Source organism: Tenrec ecaudatus, chromosome 10 (genome assembly GCF_050624435.1).
Source record: "Tenrec ecaudatus isolate mTenEca1 chromosome 10, mTenEca1.hap1, whole genome shotgun sequence".
Lineage (NCBI taxonomy): Eukaryota > Metazoa > Chordata > Mammalia > Afrosoricida > Tenrecidae > Tenrec > Tenrec ecaudatus.
The window spans coordinates 152,189,380-152,207,364 of record NC_134539.1 but is presented as its reverse complement, the minus strand read 5'-3'; the positions used below and the strand labels follow the sequence as shown (position 1 = coordinate 152,207,364).

Below are 17,985 nucleotides of genomic sequence, written 5' to 3'. Positions count from 1 at the left end.
AAAGTGCCACCCACACTTAGCTTAGCCGTCCGTCCTTTATAGACCTACCTGTTCAAGGACTTCACAGACGGTGCTGGCCAGTTAGAAGCACCTTTAATGAGGTCCTTCCCTACAGTACCAACCACACCCTGTACCATTCCTTGTTCGGTGACGTCGAGTCGGCTCTGACCCATCGTGGCCCCATGTAGGACAGAACAAAACACTGGCTGGTCCTGCGCCATCCTCACCCGTTTCTTTGCCTGAGCCCATTGCTGCAGCCACGGTGTCGATCGAGCTCCTTGGGGGCATTCCGCACACTATCTAGCTTAAAAAATGTTCTTTTAATCAGGAAGGAAAACATCCACACCAACTTCAGGTGCTTGAGAGATAGTGATGGATTCTGAGGTCAGCCACGTGCAGGTATTGCCTGGTTACCGAATTGGAATTGACTTACGGGCAGTGGGCTTGGTTTGGGGTCCAGGCAACATTGGGTGCGAACAGGAAGGTCCAGCAGTTGGAACTCACAGCTCTCTGAAAGACGAGGCTGTGAAGACTCATCCCCTGTCATTGAGTCAATTCTGATTCACAGGGACTCCGTAGGACAGAGCAGAAAGCTCCCTAGGGTTTTGGAGACTAACATTGTACGGAGCTGCCTCCTTTCCCCGCTTTGCAGAGGGTCCCTGAGAATCAGGATGCATCTACCAATATGCGTTGGGCTCCATTGTTGTAGCATGGCGCCACCTTGTGGCCGATCTCTACGTGGCATCGTGCCCGCCTTTGAAAAACCCGCTCCTTGTAAACCTGCGGAGGGATTCCCAGGCTGTAAATCTTTACAGGAGCCCACAGCCTCAGCTTTTGGCGGGTTTGAATCACTGACCTTGCAGTTATCAGTCCAAACGCGCTTAAGTTTTCTATGAACTGTCAGGAGCTTTGGAAACTTTTGTGAAGTTCCAAGTCCGCTCCAACCCAGCGATCCCAACAGAACAAACCACCATACACCCTGTGGTCCTGTGGGATCCCGATTGTTTGAACCCATTGTTACAGCCACTGTGCCCAGCGTCTCACTGAATGTGAGAAACAGAAGGACTTCTCCCAAGCTGTCTCCCCAGAATATAGGCCAAATGTAGCTGCTGGCGAATGACTATACACTTGGAGGTCATCAGGAGTAGGTCAGGGGTCATTCTCCCTGAGGGCTATCAGCCATCTAGAGCCAGCAGACACCACTGTTTATCCCACAAGTAGGATCCACTCCCTTCTGATAAAGATAGTAGTTGGCTGTTTCCTTGTAGGAGACACCAGGGAGGTCAAACCCGCCCTAGGATAACCAAGGTGAGGCTGCCATCATGAATCTAGAATCTGCCCATTTTGTCACATGTATACCCCCAATCCCTCCTCTTCCTATTGCGTGTATGCCCCTAGACCACCCCCTCATTACTGTATTACCTATAGCACAGCCCCTTCCTGTGATGTATGTCCTCACCTGTAATGAGGGGGCTTGCAAGACTCGCTCTCCCTCCACGTGGACCAAGCAGGCATGAGGTGAGCATGCTACCATGAATTGTGTCTGACTCCATTAATTTCAATATTTCTCTTCTCTCAATAACTCTACTATAATCTTTATTATATCGCTTTGCTATTTTGCCTATAGGACCCGTAATGATGTGTTAGGGGTTGGCTTCCCCTGACAACTGAAGGTCGTCTTTTTCCACTGCCCTCTACATTATCAAGCATACTGGCCTCCTCCAGGGACTGGCTCCCGACAACACGCCCAAAGGACTTGAGACCAAGCCTCACCACCCTCACTGGTTCCACTTCAAGGGCAGATTTGTTCCCTTGACCACCATGGTCCTCCCGGTATTCATCACCAGCACAATTTAAATGCATGGTCCCTCTGGTTTTCCTTATTGTCCAACTCTCACAAACACGAGGGTGAGTGAGGGCCCAGGCACTCCTCAGACGGCCTTGCTTTCCAACCCTCGTACAGGGATCCTGCAGATTTAGCCACTGAATGCGTCACTTGATCTTCCACGAGCATAGATAATGGATGCCAGCGAGATGAGACCCTATCTTCTCTGTTCAGCATGTTACCGAATGGTCCAGTGGTGTCATCCATACTGACGGCTGCCATCGGTGCTCTTCATGTGCTGGCAGCCTCGGCTAGCATTCAGTGGGCTTAAACCAGTGACCTTATCGTCTGGCAGTGGAACACACCTAAGCTTGCTAGAAGTCCCAGGACCTTTTAAAAACCGTTAAATGGGGTCACTTCCACCAGGAGAAACAGGTACTTCTCCAGTTTAGCAAGTTGCAGGATCAGGAACAAAGCCTAGGGGTCAGACTGTGCTCCCAACCCTGTAGGCTTTGGGACCTGAGTAACATCCTTTGTGCACCCGCCACCACACTAGACCTAGGCATCTTCGTGTCAACATAAGATTTCTCACAGGCCTCTCCAGATCATAGCAACCCTACAGAGCAGGGTGGAACTGCCCCGGCGAACTTCAGACTGTAGTCAATCTTTTCAGGAACACAAGCTTGTCAGTAGTGGTGGTTTAAACTGCCCACCTTCCACAGCAGCTGAGTTCTGCCCAAGTAGCCCTGCTTTGGAATGCCTGCCCCAGGCTAACACCTGGGAATGTCTGACTGGCCAACTGTGGAATGTATGTTTGAATTTCAGCGTGGACAGAATACCGTTCAAAGCTGCCGCAGAAGCTGTACAGCCACAATGCTTACGACAAGATTGCATCCCACTTTATTACTGGGGTCTGTGTTGGGCTGCCAAGGTTGGGAGTTCAAGGTCAACCTCTCCTCCTGGTAAAAATTAGGCCATCTCAAGATTTAGTTTCAGAAAAGTCACAATTGATTTAATAGTGAACTTGAGAATGCCCTTCCCCCAAATCCGAGACTGTTTAATGTGTGAAAAGCACACAAGTGACGTCTCCCAGTGGTGGTGCTGTCTGAAGCCCATCTTTAGACCTGGAAACCAGCCCGACAGAACAGGCTGAGGGTCAGGTCCACAAAGCAAGGTCCCGGGGCAGCTTTGCTGCCTGGTCCAGGATCTGCACCCAAAGGCAGCTCGTTCCCCCGAAATGAGGCAGTCCCAGAGAGCAGCCTCTTCTACGACCCCCCCCCCACCAGGCAGCATTCATAATACTAGCTAAAAAAGGCTGGCTATAACCATCGCCATGGTGACCTGGTGGCATAGTGACCACGTGTCCCCACCAAGCACCCGTCCCCCGTCCCCACCAAGACAAAAGACATGGAAGAATTAAAAAGAATTTTTCTTTATTATAGTTTGCATCAGCTAGCCGGGTTCATTTCAGCTCCTTCACTGCCAGACCTGTGGGGAAGGGGACAGAGTGAGCCGGAGCAGACCAGACACCGAGGGTTTGCACCAACAAGAAACATGTTCTTCGCAGACTTCATAAACCTGCCTCTGGCCAAGGCCGCTCCCTTGAGGACCCCTCCCCTCCCCAAGGCAGGCAGACGGCCCCCGCCCCCCTACCCGGTCTTGGGGCCCACCTGGGGGCAGAGACTGCTTCAGCTTCTCGGCCTTCTCCTTGTCGGTGATGACCAGGGTGTAGAGGTACCTGCTGCACCGCACCTTGAACTTCACGTTATCCTTGTTCTTCTTGATCTTCACAGCTGCCAAGAGACCAGAATGAGCCACCACACTGCGTCACAGAATCAAAGCCACCAACCCGTTCACCTGCCGTCCCCCTGATTTCTGCCAACAATGGCCACACTGCTCCCTGCCCCGTGCCTCTCCATCCAGCCTCAAGGTCAAACTCTTAACAGCACACACCACCACTCCTCTTAAAAACAAGGAACCTGCAGACCTGCCTTCCCTGGCTCCTTGCCTCCAAGTCAGGCAAATCCACCCCCTCTCCACTCTGGTACAGTAACAGCAGTCTCCACCTGTGGCCAGTGACTCAGACTTGGCTGCTGCCAGGTCACCTTGGGAACCATGACCCCTTGCCCACCCCCCCAAATCCCCAATATAGAAACACAGCAGAAACCTGGCTTCCCAAATAAGGACAGACTTGTGATGACCCTGGCAGGGTTCTGGGGCTGTGCAGCCCCTGGAGGACATCACGCTTGGCAAAATGGCGGGCAGCCCGAGCGAGGACGGCCCTCAACAGATGGCCGGGCTGACACAGCGGCTGGGCACAGGGACCATTGTGAGCACGGTGCAGGACCCGGCGGGCTTTTGCTCTGGAGCACACAGCAGTATCAACACAATCTCCCTGTGCGCAGACAGCCTGATCTGTCTCCCACGGAAAGACACAGCTCGAACTGCTGACCCACTGTGTCACCCACACCTCCATGTGGCCCTGTGGGAGGAACAGGGCTGCATGGACAAACCCACCAGCTGCTCTGCAGGAGAAAACCAGCCTGCCTGCTCCCACAGGAGTCCAGTACAGGGCCAGTATGGTCAGAACGGGCTCCCCAGCTTGGCTCAAGAAAACTCAGGCTCCCAATCCCAGGACTTAAGCACACACACACTTCCTGCCCACCCACCAAAGCAGACCAAGGTAACCAAGAGCACCCCCATACAGCCCAACCTATGCCCTGAACCGCTCCGCTCACGGAGTGAGGTAAATCACAGGATGCTGGTCTGTATCCGAGTCCGCCCAAGGCACAGGCCATGTGGAATTGTTTCCAAGTGAGCCATCCACTCAAACCAAGAGCCCAGGACTGCATTGCTTCCCCACCATGTCAACATGACCAGGTCAAGATTCCCCCAGCCACATGTGCAGTCTCTGAACGATGGAACCATCTTTCTTTGGAACCCTGACCTCCGTGTGGCAAGGAGACAGGACGTAGGTGGGATTCAACACCCTCACCAGGGCTCTCGGTGTCCTTTTAAGGGTTGCCACCACCATTACCCTCCAGGGGACAGACACAGAGGAGCGAGCACAGGGGGTTCTTCCAGCGACAGACCTGGCCCCAGAGACAGCGGAGAGATACCCCCAAGACCACCCCCCTTTGCACCTAAACTGTTGAGTGACTGCCTGTATTTCAGCCACAGTGGTCACATGTCTGCTAGCTGCTTGAAGCCCCTGCTGCTCTGCAGAAATGGCTTTCCACCCCGCCACAAGCACGTGCAACTGCGGACACCCACAGGGGCAGTGTGTGCTGTCCCACAGGGTAGCTACTTAAAATGACAGACACTACTCCCACCCAGGAGCTGCAGCCTAACTGGCCGAGGGCAGAGCCAGGGAGACACTCAGCGTGATCTGACTCAAGCTGACATGAGAACCTCATCTCTGTACAGCGGGGCCACTCCCACACCCATTAGGGCACCTGCTGACAGTGCCACCAGATCCCATGTGTACCCTCAGGGGGGACCACCACGATGATGCCCCTCTTTTACACCCCTGAACAGCTTATGAGGGGCCCTGGGGCATTGTGGTTGTTTGGGGCTGCTTCACTACAAGAGATCGTGTTCCAGACCACCAGCTGCTCGGCTGAAGATGCCTGCAGTCACAGGGTTGGGAACTCACAGGGCAGCTCTACCCTGCGCCAGAGGGTCCCTGTGAGCCAGCTGACCCCAGGGCAGTGCGTTTGGAGGTGGATCTTCAACTGCTCCTGGGGATTGCGCACACACCGTGGTGCCTCCACAGGCACGGAGCATTAGAAATGGCTGGTGTCTCGCCAGACCCCAGCATCAGGGACTTCAGAAAGTTCCCGAAAAATCTCACTATCAGAAGGTGGGTAGAAAAGGGGAACCCATTATAAGGATCTACATATAACCTCCTCCCTGGGGGATGGACAACAGAAAAATGGGTGAAGGGAGACATCAGACAGTATAAGCTATGACAAAATAATTAAATTTATAAACTCCCAAGGGTTCATAAGGTAGGAGGGGAAAAAATGAGGAGCTAATACCAAGGGCTCAAGTAGAAAAATATTTTGTGGACCGTGATAAGAGTTCTGAGCCCCCATCGTGGGAGGCTGTGGGCTGCTGTCCGATACAGCTCTTCTTTCATTTAGCCCTCACTGCGTCCAGGACAAAGTGGCAGGAAAAGAATGGGCTGAGTGGTGCTGGGGTGGCACAAGGACCAAAGGGGCATCTCATGGACAAGCGGGCAAATCTCCTTCAACTGATGCCCACAAGGTCCCGCAAAGCCTCTCAGCTGGACACCACTGTGTTGTAGTCTGAACCGAAGACACATGAAACCAGGGAGAGCACAGCACCACATCAGCTTTTAGGCCAGCAGTTTGAAACCACCAACTGACCCATAGTCTCAGAAACCCTGTCCTCTGGGCTTGCTACCAGCGGTCACTGGCAGTTTGGTTTTCCCAGACTCCCTGCCGCTTGAGTCTTCTCTGCAGAGCGCACCTACTGTGCACACACCCAGAATGGCCTTCCCGAATCCCACAGCAGAAAAGGCTCTCCAAGAACTCCTGTTACTTCCCGCTGGCCAGGCAGGCTTATGTGCGTGGGGGTCTGGACTAAGTGCTCCCTGACAGCCCCCAAGCCCCAGGCCTGCACACATGCACGTGACCGCCATCTTTCAGGGCCCACTTACACTTGGCGTCCTTTCGCCGCGCCGTGAGCAGGAAGTCCTTGATCTCTTCGATTTTGCGAGGCTGCAACAGAGCGGAACGCGCACAAGAAATGGTTGGAGAGGTGCCTCCCAATAAAGACAAACCACCCACCCCGTCCTCCTTCGGAGCAGCTCCAGACAACAGAAAAAGGGGTCGGGGGTGGGGCGCAGGAAAGTCGTCTCCCACACATTCCTGCCCCGCGTGGCCCGGTGGCCGTCGTTAGACGAGTCGGTGTCGACACGTTCGTTAACCAGCAAACCCTGCTCCGTTTACTTCGGCGGCCGCGCTCTGCTGCAGCCCCCGGTTTTTGTCCGCACCCCCAATTACCAACCACGCAGAAGCGTCGGACTGGCCCCGGAGCCCCCTGCCCTCGACCTCGCCACCCCCTCGGCAGACCCGCACGCTCGGGGATCTCGCTAGGACACGCGTGGCGTCTGGCCACTGCAGAGCCGACCACCCCTCTGGGGTCTCGGGGGACCCTGGGGAGGCCCCTCGTGCGCTGCCGCCGGGCCCGCTCCCCAGGGAAGGTTCCCGACCCGGGCCGTACTCACCATGGCGACGAGGCGCGGACCGGCACCTGCGGGGGTGGGGGGAGACATTCCTTGGCATTACTAGGGCTCACGGACAGACGATGACCCGCCTCCCTCCACATACCAGCCCCGTTGCACCCCAAGTTCTCTCCCCCTACCCTCGATCTAATCCCAGGGACCCCGAGTTTCACCAGGCAGAGGATTGCCCCGGATTAGACCCGCTTCCCACGTACCGGCCGGGACACTCACAGCAAGCCGCAAGAAGCGAGGAGGGCGGAAGAGGCCGGGACTTCCGCTTCCGCTCCGTTAAGGCCTCCCGCGGAGGAAACGGGCTACGGCCTCCGCCTTGGGTCAAGATTCATCCAGGCGTCCGTCCATTTGAGCACGACTGCCACCTGCTGGTCCAGATGGATGACTGCAGCGCCACAAACGCCTCTGCTCCCTCTTTCTCCCTCATCTTTCCCCTCCTCTCCCCGGTTCCCCATCCCTCCTCTCCTTCCCCCACCACCGCAGCCCCCGAAATCTCCCCAGCGTGTCTTCGTTCCGATTCAAGGAGCCCTCATGGGGTAGTGAGTTCTGCGTTGGGCTGCCAACCTCAAGGTCAGCGGTTCGAACTCACCAGGTGCTTTGCCTGGGGAGGGAGGAGGCTGCCTGTCCACTCCTGGAAAGAGTTATGGTCGGTCGGGGGTCCCTAACCTCCCTAGGAGCCCCAGTCGCCTCCAGGGCAGCGAGTTTGGGTTTCTTGTTTGTTTGAATTCTGATTCAGCAGAGCGGACAGTTTACTGCGTGTTAGGCGTCATGACAGAACATCCTCATTTGTTTGAAGACTCTTCTAAGGCAGTGTGACTCTTTCATACTGTTCCTCTTGTGGTGGTGACCCCCACCCCCACCACCCGACCATAACATTATTTTCGTTGCTACTTCATCGCTGTCATATTGCTACTGTTGTGATCCCGCGACCCCTGTAAAAGGGTTGTTTGACCCCCAAAGGGGTGGCGACCCGCAGGTTGAGAACCGCTGCTCTATGTCCCTTTGGCTGCCCTTTCCGGCGTCCCTCATCTCTCTTTCTGGTTTCTTGACCCGCAGTTATGGGTCATGCCCAACAGGCTCTCCGGCTTGCCGCCACGCCCCCTTCCACACTGCTGCTCCCAACCCCTCTGAGAACTGTTGTTGTTGCTAAGTGACATGGAGTCGGTTCCAACCCATAGCATCCCTCTCGGTGCCCAACACAGCCCTGTCCTCGCCATCCGCCATCCTCACAACGGTGCCTGTGCTTGAGCCCGTAGTTGCAGCCGCTGTGTCCACCCGTCTCCTGGAGGGCCTTCCCCTTGGTCACCGCCCCTCTGCTTTACCAGCAGGATGTCCTTCTCCTGGTCGCTCCTGACAGCATGTCCGAAGTACGTGAGATGAAGTCTCGCCATCCTTGCCTCTCAGGAGCGCTCTGGCCGTGCTCTTCCAGGACAGGCGTATCTGTGCTTTTGGCTGTCCGTGGTACGTTTGATCGTTTTCATCAGTACCACACTTCAAGTGCATCTTCAGGCTTCTGTAGTCAATATACAACTTCCACATGCATACGGGGGTGACTGAACATACTCTGGCCTGGGTCAGTTGCACCTCATTCCTCAAAGTAACATCCTTGCGTTTCAATATTCCTAAGAGGTCTGTGCAGCAGATGGACCCAGCGCAAGGCGTCCTGTGGTCTCTTGACTGCTGCTTCCAGGAGCATGGAGGGTGGATCCCAGCAAGACGAAATCCTTGACCACGTCAACCTCGTCTCCACTGATCGTGATGTTCCCTGTCGGCCAAGTGGTGAGGGCTTGGGTCTCCTTCATGCTGAGTTGTACGCCAAAGATGACTCCCAACCGCCGGCTGGCACTGTTTGGAGCACGGTCCTCCTGTGGGCCCTGAGCTAAGCGCTTCTCCCACATGACCTCCTCTGGCCCTTACGCAGGCTTGAACCAGGATGGGCCATGGTTACGACTCTACCCACTCCACACACTGTCAAGACCCAGGCCTGGGAGAGGTGACAGTAGGACGGGAGCCCAGGTGGGTCTTCAGGAGGCTTCCAGACAGACAGCCAGGCCTGCACTGTACAAGCTGGCCAGCTGCTGGAAGACCCTTGGCAGTGCCTACCCCTCCTCGCCTGCTCATAGTGCCTTGAGCCCATAGATGAAGGCAGATCTTTCCAGGGAGCCTTTGGAAAGCCTGTGGATATTGATTTGGGTTTTTTTTATCCTTCACTTTCATTTTATTTTTAGCCGCTGTCCCAATGCCTATATTTTATTATATCCTTGAATTTAATAACTGCCAATTTAATAACTGCACTCAAGCCAAAACCAAACTCAAAGCCGTCAAGTGGATTCCAACTCACAGCGAGCCTGGAAAACAGAGGCCGGCTGCCCCGCCATGTCCCCCAGGCGGTCCTCTTTCCAGAAGCACACAGCAGCATTTTGTTCCCCCTGTGACTCCGCTGGCCGGTGGGTGCGAGCCGCCAACCTTTCAGTTGGTGGTCAGGTGCTTAACTCCTGCGCCACCACTGCTTGGTAACTGCCCGACAGGGTGGAAGTACTTTGAGCTATGATTACAGAATGTCTCACAAAGCCAGAGAGTCTTGCAGGCCCAAGCTCCTTCCTCTCTTTCTTCCATGAGTCAGGTCCCTGTTGAGCATCTTTCTGGGGGTGCTGGGGGGACAGGGAGGAAGAAGCCAACTGTGCCTGCTCTCGGGGAGATCGCAGACCCTGAATGTATTAACATGTGTGTGTGGTGTGAGCCATCAAGCTGATTCTGACTCAGGGTGACCCTATGGGACAGGGCCATTCTTCCATCTCAGCACCCACCCATTCATCCATGCAGCCACCCCTCCTTCCATCTACTCCCATTCATCCATCCTCCCATCACTCATCCATCTTTTCACCTTGCCCTCACTCTCAACCTCCTCCACCACCACCTTCGCTTCCACGTCCACAACCACCAACATAACTACCACCACCACCACCACCTTTACTTCCACCACCACCGCCAAAATCACCACCACCTCCAAAATCACCACCCCGCAACTACTACCACCTCCACCCCCACCACCAATCACTACCACCACCACCATTACCACCTCCACCACCTCCACCACCACCACCTCCATCACCACCACCACGTCCACCACCACCACCACCACCTCCTCCACCACCACCACCTCCACCACCACCTCCATCACCACCACCTCCACCACCAACTCCACCACCACCACCACCACCTCCACCACCACCACCACCACCACCTCAACCACCACCACCTCCACCACCACCTCCATCACCACCACCACCACCTCCACCACCTCCACCACCACCACCACTATCACCACCACCACATCCACCACCTCCACCACCTTCACCACCACCACCGCCACCATTACCACCTCCACCACCACCACCACCATCACCACCTCCACCACCACCTCCATCACCATCACCAATCACTATCACCACCACCACCTCCACCACCTCCTCCACCACCACCACCACCACCACCACCACCACCACCACCTCCACCACCACCACCACCACCACCACCACCACCACCACCACCACCACCACTACCACCACAACCACCACCACCACCACCACCTCCACCACCACCACCACCACCACCACCACCTCCACCACCACCTCCACCACCATCACCACCTCCACCACCTCCACGACCACCACCACCACCACCACCACCTCCATCACCTCCATCACCTCCACCACCTCCACCACCACCTCCACCACCACCACCACCACCACCACCACCACCACCCTCTCCTCCACCACCACCACCACCACCACCACCTCCACCACCACCACCACCACCACCTCCACCATCACCACCACCACCTCCTCCACCACCACCACCACCACCACCACCACCACCACCACCACCACCACCACCTCCACCACCACCACCACCACCACCACCTCCACCACCACCACCACCACCACCTCCACCACCACCTCCACCACCTGCACCACCACCTCCACCACCTCCACCACCTCCACCACCACCTCCACCACCTCCACCACCACCTCCACCACCACCACCACCTCCACCACCACCACCACCTCCACCACCACCACCACCTCCACCACCACCTCCACCACCTCTACCACCACCTCCACCACCACCACCTCCACCACCTCCACCACCACCTCCACCACCTCCACCACCACCACCTCCACCACCTCCACCACCTCCACCACCACCTCCACCACCTCCACCACCACCATCACCACCTCCACCACCACCACCACCACCACCCCAATTACCACCTCCATCACCACCACCAATCACCACCACCACCACCAACCACCACCACCTCCACCTCCACCTCCACCTCCACCTCCATCTCCGCCACCAACAGCAACTACCACCTCCACCACCACGTTACCCTCAAGCTATTGGTGGTGGAGAGATGGGAAGGATGAGTGGGAGACTAGGGAGCTGGAAGGATGGATGGACGGCTAGAGGTAGAGGACTGGGTGGATGGGTAAATAGCTGCATGGACAGATGAGGGAGGGAGGGAGGGATGAACTGATGGAGAGATGGATAGGTGGAAGGAGGGATGGCTGGCTGCCTGGAGGCAGAGATGGTGGGAGAGATGGAGGGATCGACAGTTGGAAGATGAGTGGAGGAAGAGAGGGATGAGAAAGGATGAATGGAGAAGCAGAGAGTTGGAAGGCTGGAGGGATGAGTAGCCCCAAAGCAGTGCCTGGCACTTAGTAGGTGCTCAAAAATCTCTCTTGAGTGAGTGCCTGGTACTTTTCCCCATGTGGCACCAACAGGCCGGGGGCTGGGGGTGCGGGAAGGAGGCGGCTGGGCCTCTTCTCCCTGTTGGCAGCGATCCCAGCGAAACAGATGTTCGCCTTCTTGACTGGTACGATTTACGGGAACATCGACGCAGAGGAACAACACACGAAGGGCCATTTGTTCAAGTTCTGAAGGTTTTCTCAGCTCCCCACGGCAGGGAAGGTGGGGTGTGTGTATGTTTGGGCGGGGGCCCCAGTAAAATCAGGCGCCATTATTACAAGGGGAATGACATGGGGGTGGGGGGTGCTTCCAGTGCTTCATGGGCAGGCCAGCCAGGTCGTGCTGGGACATTCCAAGGGACAGGACTTCAGGCAGCGGGTGAGGCCGGACGCTTGCCCAGGGAGACACAAACATGTCTGGAGGGAGATTGTCCTTCTGAGTGGTAGAAACAATGTCCCCTGAGATGCCAGAAACCAAACAGCTGAACGCACTGCCCTGGAGGCGGAAGGCACCAAAGGGAGAGAAGAAAAGGCAGGGGTGGGGTGGGGTGGGGTGGGGGTGACAGCTGAAACCAAAGAAGGGTCTCTCCAAGCCTGTCTCCAGAGCCTGTTTGTATCAGCATTACTTGCGGGCTGGCCCAGACTGACCACATGCAGCTTCTCTGAAAGAGGAGTCCAGGATGCCCCCTGGAGGGATGTCTCCCAGGAGGGTCTTGAGATGGGAAGCTCTGAAAGGGTTTAGAGGGTCCCTGGTTGGCGCTGAAGGCTGGGGGCCTGGGCAGGTCCCTGTGGCCGTGAGGGGTGCCGCCCTGGCTGGACTCTGCAGGACTGGAGGCTTGGGGAAGGGACAAGGCGACTGCTGTGGCCTGCGAGGCCAATGGGGAATCGGTGGCAGGGTGGTCAGCGAGTGGAGGGGGTTGGTCGCCGGCGCTTCCTTCCAGCTCCGGGTGGGGCATCAAGCTGTCAGGCTGGTCCAGGGCTGCCCAGCAGAGACAGGCAAGGCACACAGCCTTCTCCACCTCTGTGCGAGTCTGGGTCGACTAGAGAAACAAATTCATAGACACACATATGCGTGTAAGGTAGAGTTTTATGTCAAAGAGTAATTGTACATTAAGAAAACATCTCCCCCCCAAAAAAGAAAAGAAAACATCCCAGTCCAGTCCAGATCAAGTCCATAAGTCCAATATTAACCCAGATGTCCGATACTAGTCCATAAATTCCTCTTTAGACTCACACAGCCACGCAATGATGCCGAATGCAGGAAGATCACAGGCCGATGGGTGGAAAGTCTTGTGGGTCCTATGGCTGTGGAAGTTTCTCAGTGCTGGTATGGGTCTCCACGTGGCTGCTCCAGGGCTCTGGCGTAGCTCCACGTGTCTCGTCAGCAAGCGTGTCTCCCAGGGTGTGAGCCCATGTCCCACCTCATCAGGTCATCAAGCGGCAATGTGATTGACAGGCTGGATTCCACCCCTTCACTCCTAAGTCTCAAATGGACACTAGATGATGTAATGACCACTCAGCAGTCCGCACCCGGCCACCGTGACGGCTAAGCCTTTTGGATGTCTTTCCTCCGTCATCGGGGATGTGTTGGGAGCAGGGTCAGGATTGGCCCGACGCTTGCAGCCACGGGGAGTCCGTCTCCCAGGGCACCATCAGAAAGAGGCTTGGAGGACCTGGCTCCCGAAGAGCGTCTTATCCCAGTGGATGCTGCGCTCATATGCCACCCGAGAGGAGACAGTAGGCCTGCCCCGGGGGGGCTCCGAGGTTGAACATTTTGAGAACTTGTTTGGCAGTTCCAGCAGGGGAGTACAGCTACCCTCGACTGCAGGACAGCCCTCCTTCTATCCAGAAGGCTGTCCTCTTGAGCCAAGTAGGCAGCTTTGGGAGGGATGCATTTGGAGCAGTGAGGGATGCAGGAGACACGTGCCTGGCCAGCCAGGTCAGTGGAATCAAGCCTGGCGATCCATGGGGTGACAGATGTCACAGCCAGATTGAGGCTGGAAACAAAGGCCTCATCCTCCCAGGGAGGGGCCGGTGCGTCCCACCCACCAACCTGTATGGCTGCCAGCGGGGCGCTTAACCACTGAGCCACCAGGGCTCCTCGGAAGACCTGAGACCCTCCACATTTCTTTGATTTCACCGGCCCATCCACTCAGCATGTGGGCAGCATGTGTGCACGGCCCAGCTGGGCATCAGAGCTGGGTGGGTGTCTGGCTGGAGGCACTTCTGGGGAGGGGGGGGAATCTGGCATGAGCAAGACAGAAGCCAAGCCCTGGGGGTCTCTGTGCACAGAGCTGAGACCCCCTCCTCTGCAAGGAATCAGAGGGTCCTGGAGAAGGATGGATGGGGGAGAAGTGACTGAGCAGGTACACGGCTGCTCCCCAGGACCTGGGCGATCAAGGAGTGGCTGTGCCCTTTCTTACCTGCCCATCCAGCTGCTGTCTGCCACCTGGCAAGGTGGGCAGGGCTGTTCCCTTACATAGCACTTGACTTCTGAGAGGAGTCTGCCTCTGGGTGGAGGGACGAGAAGGGGTGAGGTAGGGGACCCCGGCCCTGTTCAGAGCTTCCTTTTCAGCCCTGGTCTGACAGGCTGATGAGGCAGCTGGAGCAGTTGGCTTGTTCATCACAGCTGATGAAGCCTTCGGTGCCGCCTCCTGGGGAGGCAGGGAGGGCCGGCGAGGGAGGGAGGAAGGATCTGCAGCTGGCTGTCTACTTGACCTCACCCTTGGACTTGATCTAAGAGCAGGGACCTGGGTGGGGTTGGGAGAGGGCAGGTGTATGTGGCTGGCTGGGGTCACACCAGGGGGAAAGCCTGCGGGGAGTACAGCAGCGGGCGTGGGTGGGTGGGGTGGTTTCAGGAGGAGACAGACAGACAGACACCACTATGGGGTGAGTGCCTGCAGGGGTGGGTCTGCTAACAGGAAGGCGAGTGGTCAAACCCACCAGCTGGTCCATGGGAGACAGATGTGGCAGGCAGACTGACAGCCATGGAAACTCCCAGGGGGCAGTTCAACTCTGTCCCCTAGGGTCGCTGTGAGCCAGGCCTGACTCGCCGGTGGTGGGTTTGGTGACACGGTAACAAGCAGCCAGTTCCAGTATACCAGCCACGGTGTCTGCCTCCGCCAGAGGTTGGGGGCTGGGCGAGGGAAGGGGAGGGGCTGGTGAGTGGACATTCCGGAGCTGGGGCTTCCCTCCACCCTCCCGTGGTCAGTCGCTGCCCAGTCCACTCTGCTGGACCACCCTAGCATGCCAAAGTAGAACTCTGCCACTGGGTTTTCAGTGGCTGATCTTTCATCTTTCAAAACTAGATCAGGCTTCCGGCTGGACTTGAACCCCCAACCTCTTGGTTAGCAGTTAAGCCCATTCCTCGTTGGCACACCCCAGGGACATCCTGAGTGTTGATGTGCAGTATGCCCCGGCCTCCCCTCGCCCTGCCCCCCTGCATGGCCCCAAGGGGTCTCTTTGGATCTAGCCTTCGACCTGGAAGGAGTAAATAGAAGGTGAGGGGGCCGATTTTCCAATCGAGAGAGCGCAGGGGTGTGGGAGCTCACCCCAGCCTCCTGGACCTTGGGGCCATCCCTCATCTTAATGAGCTCATCCGCATCTCGTTTGCTAATGAGGAATTTAATGGTGGCAGGCTGACAAGCGAGACTGAGAGGGGAAACAGGAAGGTCGTTAGGAAAATGAAGTGTGTAGCTAAAAGCCACACCACTGCCATCCCACTCTGCCAACCCTGAGTGCCCGGCCCCAGCGCTTGAGAAGTGGGCAGCAGGGACTGTCCGGAGCAGGCTTCAAAGCGGGCTGGACCTGGGGGTTGGCATCCCCGGACAGAGGACACCCTGACTCTGCTCTGCTTCCATCCTCCCAGGCGTCCCTTCTGCCTCTCCTCTGGGCTCTGCCAGCGAAAGCTTGCCCTTCTGAGACCCCGCCAGGGCACCTCCCTTTGGAAATCCTGCCTGCAGCCCCAGATGGGTCAGGGCCCACGTACTTTGGACATGCTCCCAGCTCCTACCTCATGGAGCTAGCCCGCCACACCTCCTCTGCCCTTCTCCACCTCGGGTTCAGGGCTGTGCCGTTCTCCTCGCGTGCGGAATGCTGATCACCAGCCCCAAGTGGTGGGTGCAGAGCACGCTTTGCTGCGAGATGAACGAATGAGCCCCTGAGTGGCTAGAGGGGCATGGGAGGGATCGACAGCAGTCCAGACGCTGGCCAGCTACTGGGCGTGAGGGCAGGGACTTGGAAACAGAAGAAAGATCCCTTCCCTTAGACTGTTCAGCACGACAGACGGAGGGAAGTTAGAACAGAGAGAGCCAGAAATCTCCCCTTTCCTTCTTCCCCGGAACAGAGACTCTCCAGAAAAACGCTTCCAAATCCCACCTTGCCCTGCAGTTACCTGCGGCCCACGTGACTAACTTACAACCAAGGGGGCGGGAGGAGGAGGAGAGGTGTGTGCGGAACCTCTGGGAAGGACCCTGTGCCCACCTCCTTCCCAGTAGTGGGGGAGGAGAAGTCAGCTCTCATTTACTCTCCACTGCTCATTGGGGTTTCCATGCTCAGCTGAATCCCACCCTAAGTCACACATATATGTACACATATATGTATATGTGCATATGTTTAGGCATATATGTATAGATAGAGGCATATATGTATATATATGTATCTTATGTACAGGTATACAGGTATATGTATATATGTAGGCATAGGTATATGTGTGTATATATGTATAGGGGTGTGTGTGTATATATACACAACAGCAAGAGAAAAAGCTCAGACATCCACCAGACTCAAAGAGAAGCGGACAATGTAGATCATGGAGACCAGCACCGAGCAGGGGTAGCCCAGAGGGGTGTAGAAGCTGGGAGGAGCAGCCCTGTGTGGGATGGAGTAGCCGCTCTCTCAGCCTGTGCTCAGCATCCTGAGAGGAAGAACAGGGGCTGGACCAGCACCCTGCCACCAGAGGACCTGGTGTGACAGCACAGCTGGCCTGGAGGGGCATGTCTTCTCCACTGCTTTCCCCAGGTGGGAGGGCCCTCCATCTATCCAGGCTGGTTTCCTGGGGTCAGTCTGTCGGCCTGTGGGTGTGTGGGCAGCTTGGCCCCGTGAGTCAGGGGGCGGGGGTGAGTACAGAGGGACAGCTGGGTGAGGGCTGTGGAGGACAGAATTCCAGGATGACCCTCAGTGACCGACACTCCCTGGGAACCACCTCCCTATGGGTGTGGCTGGAGCCTGCCACCGGCTCCTAACTGCCCACCAGCCGAGGGTGAAGGTGAAGGGGTTTGGCCGGTGGGATGGAGGTCCCAGCTGGCTGACTTTTCTCAGATAGGAGCTCACAGAAACCATGCCCATGCGCAGCCCCAGCCCAGTGTGTCAGGGCAGAACTGCACCTCACAGGGACTCTTGCAGAGGCGGAGTGTCTGGACATGGGTCACCAGGCCTTTCTTCCCGGGTCCCTGTGGGTGGACTCGACCTTTCAGCCTGTTTGGGGACTCCAAGTTAATTAAGGAAAAAAAAAAAGAGGGAGAGGCTCATGGTGGCCCTGACCCCATCAGGCGGTGCCTGTAAAATTGGTGCTAGAGGTCAGGTACTCTGGCTGGCCTTGAGGAAGTGAGCAGAGGTGGGTTCTACCGCTGCCAGGAGGAGAGTTGTGTTAATAGCCACCTGAGCTCCAGAGAGGACACCCCTCCCCACCTGCAGATGAGACCCCTGCCCCAGCCCAGGCCTTGACTGCCATCCTGGGAGACTCTGGGTGAAAGGTCAGTGAAGCCAAGCCTGGACTTCTGAGCCCTGGCTGCCATGGTGAGGGGTCCCCATGGCTTGTCTTCCACTGCTGAATCCGTGGTCATCTGTTACCCAGCGAGCGAGTCCAGCCCCACAGCCTGCCTTGGTCCAGCTCCGTGCGGGGCTGAGGTTACCGCTCCTGGTGACAGGCCAGTGAGAGAGGAAATGGAAACCCAGGATGGGGCCGATTGGAAGCCATCACCATGGCCAACAGTGGTGCTCAGCGTCCCCATGATCGATCACCCCGGCAGATAGTCTCCAATCTCGGAATTACAGGAGGACTTTGTCCATTTGGGCTGGATCACTCCCCCTCCCCTGGCCACCCCCTCCGCCTGGCCTTTATTTCTTTATGCTCACAGGACACAATA

At 56.8% G+C, this 17,985-nt stretch overlaps 1 protein-coding gene across 2 annotated transcripts; it reads right to left on the bottom strand.

Moving 5' to 3' along the window:
• Window positions 1–3,238: 3,238 nt before the first annotated feature.
• On the bottom strand, window positions 3,239–7,408 carry RPL38 (ribosomal protein L38). Of its 2 annotated transcripts, none has more exons than XM_075562176.1 (5): window positions 7,308–7,408; window positions 7,080–7,105; window positions 6,510–6,570; window positions 3,496–3,618; window positions 3,239–3,313 (listed from the first exon to the last, which is right to left on the bottom strand). In XM_075562176.1, the coding sequence occupies exons 2-5, from the start codon at window positions 7,080–7,082 to the stop codon at window positions 3,288–3,290; spliced, it is 213 nt and encodes a 70-aa protein (XP_075418291.1). In that variant the 5' UTR covers window positions 7,083–7,105; window positions 7,308–7,408; the 3' UTR covers window positions 3,239–3,287. The 2 variants fall into 2 exon arrangements, with proteins under 2 accessions (XP_075418291.1, XP_075418292.1); XM_075562177.1 differs by having other exon boundaries at window positions 7,217–7,323.
• Between the last annotated feature and the right edge of the window lie 10,577 nt (window positions 7,409–17,985).

Bases quoted from the DNA above. Each gene is read 5' to 3' on its own strand.
- RPL38 (XM_075562176.1), bottom strand. The intron at 3,619-6,509 runs GTAAGTGGGCCC...GTCTCTTGGCAG, and splicing joins GCGGCGAAAGGACGCCAAGT to CTGTGAAGATCAAGAAGAAC. The intron at 3,314-3,495 runs GTGGGCCCCAAG...CCTTCCCCACAG, and splicing joins GAAGCAGTCTCTGCCCCCAG to GTCTGGCAGTGAAGGAGCTG.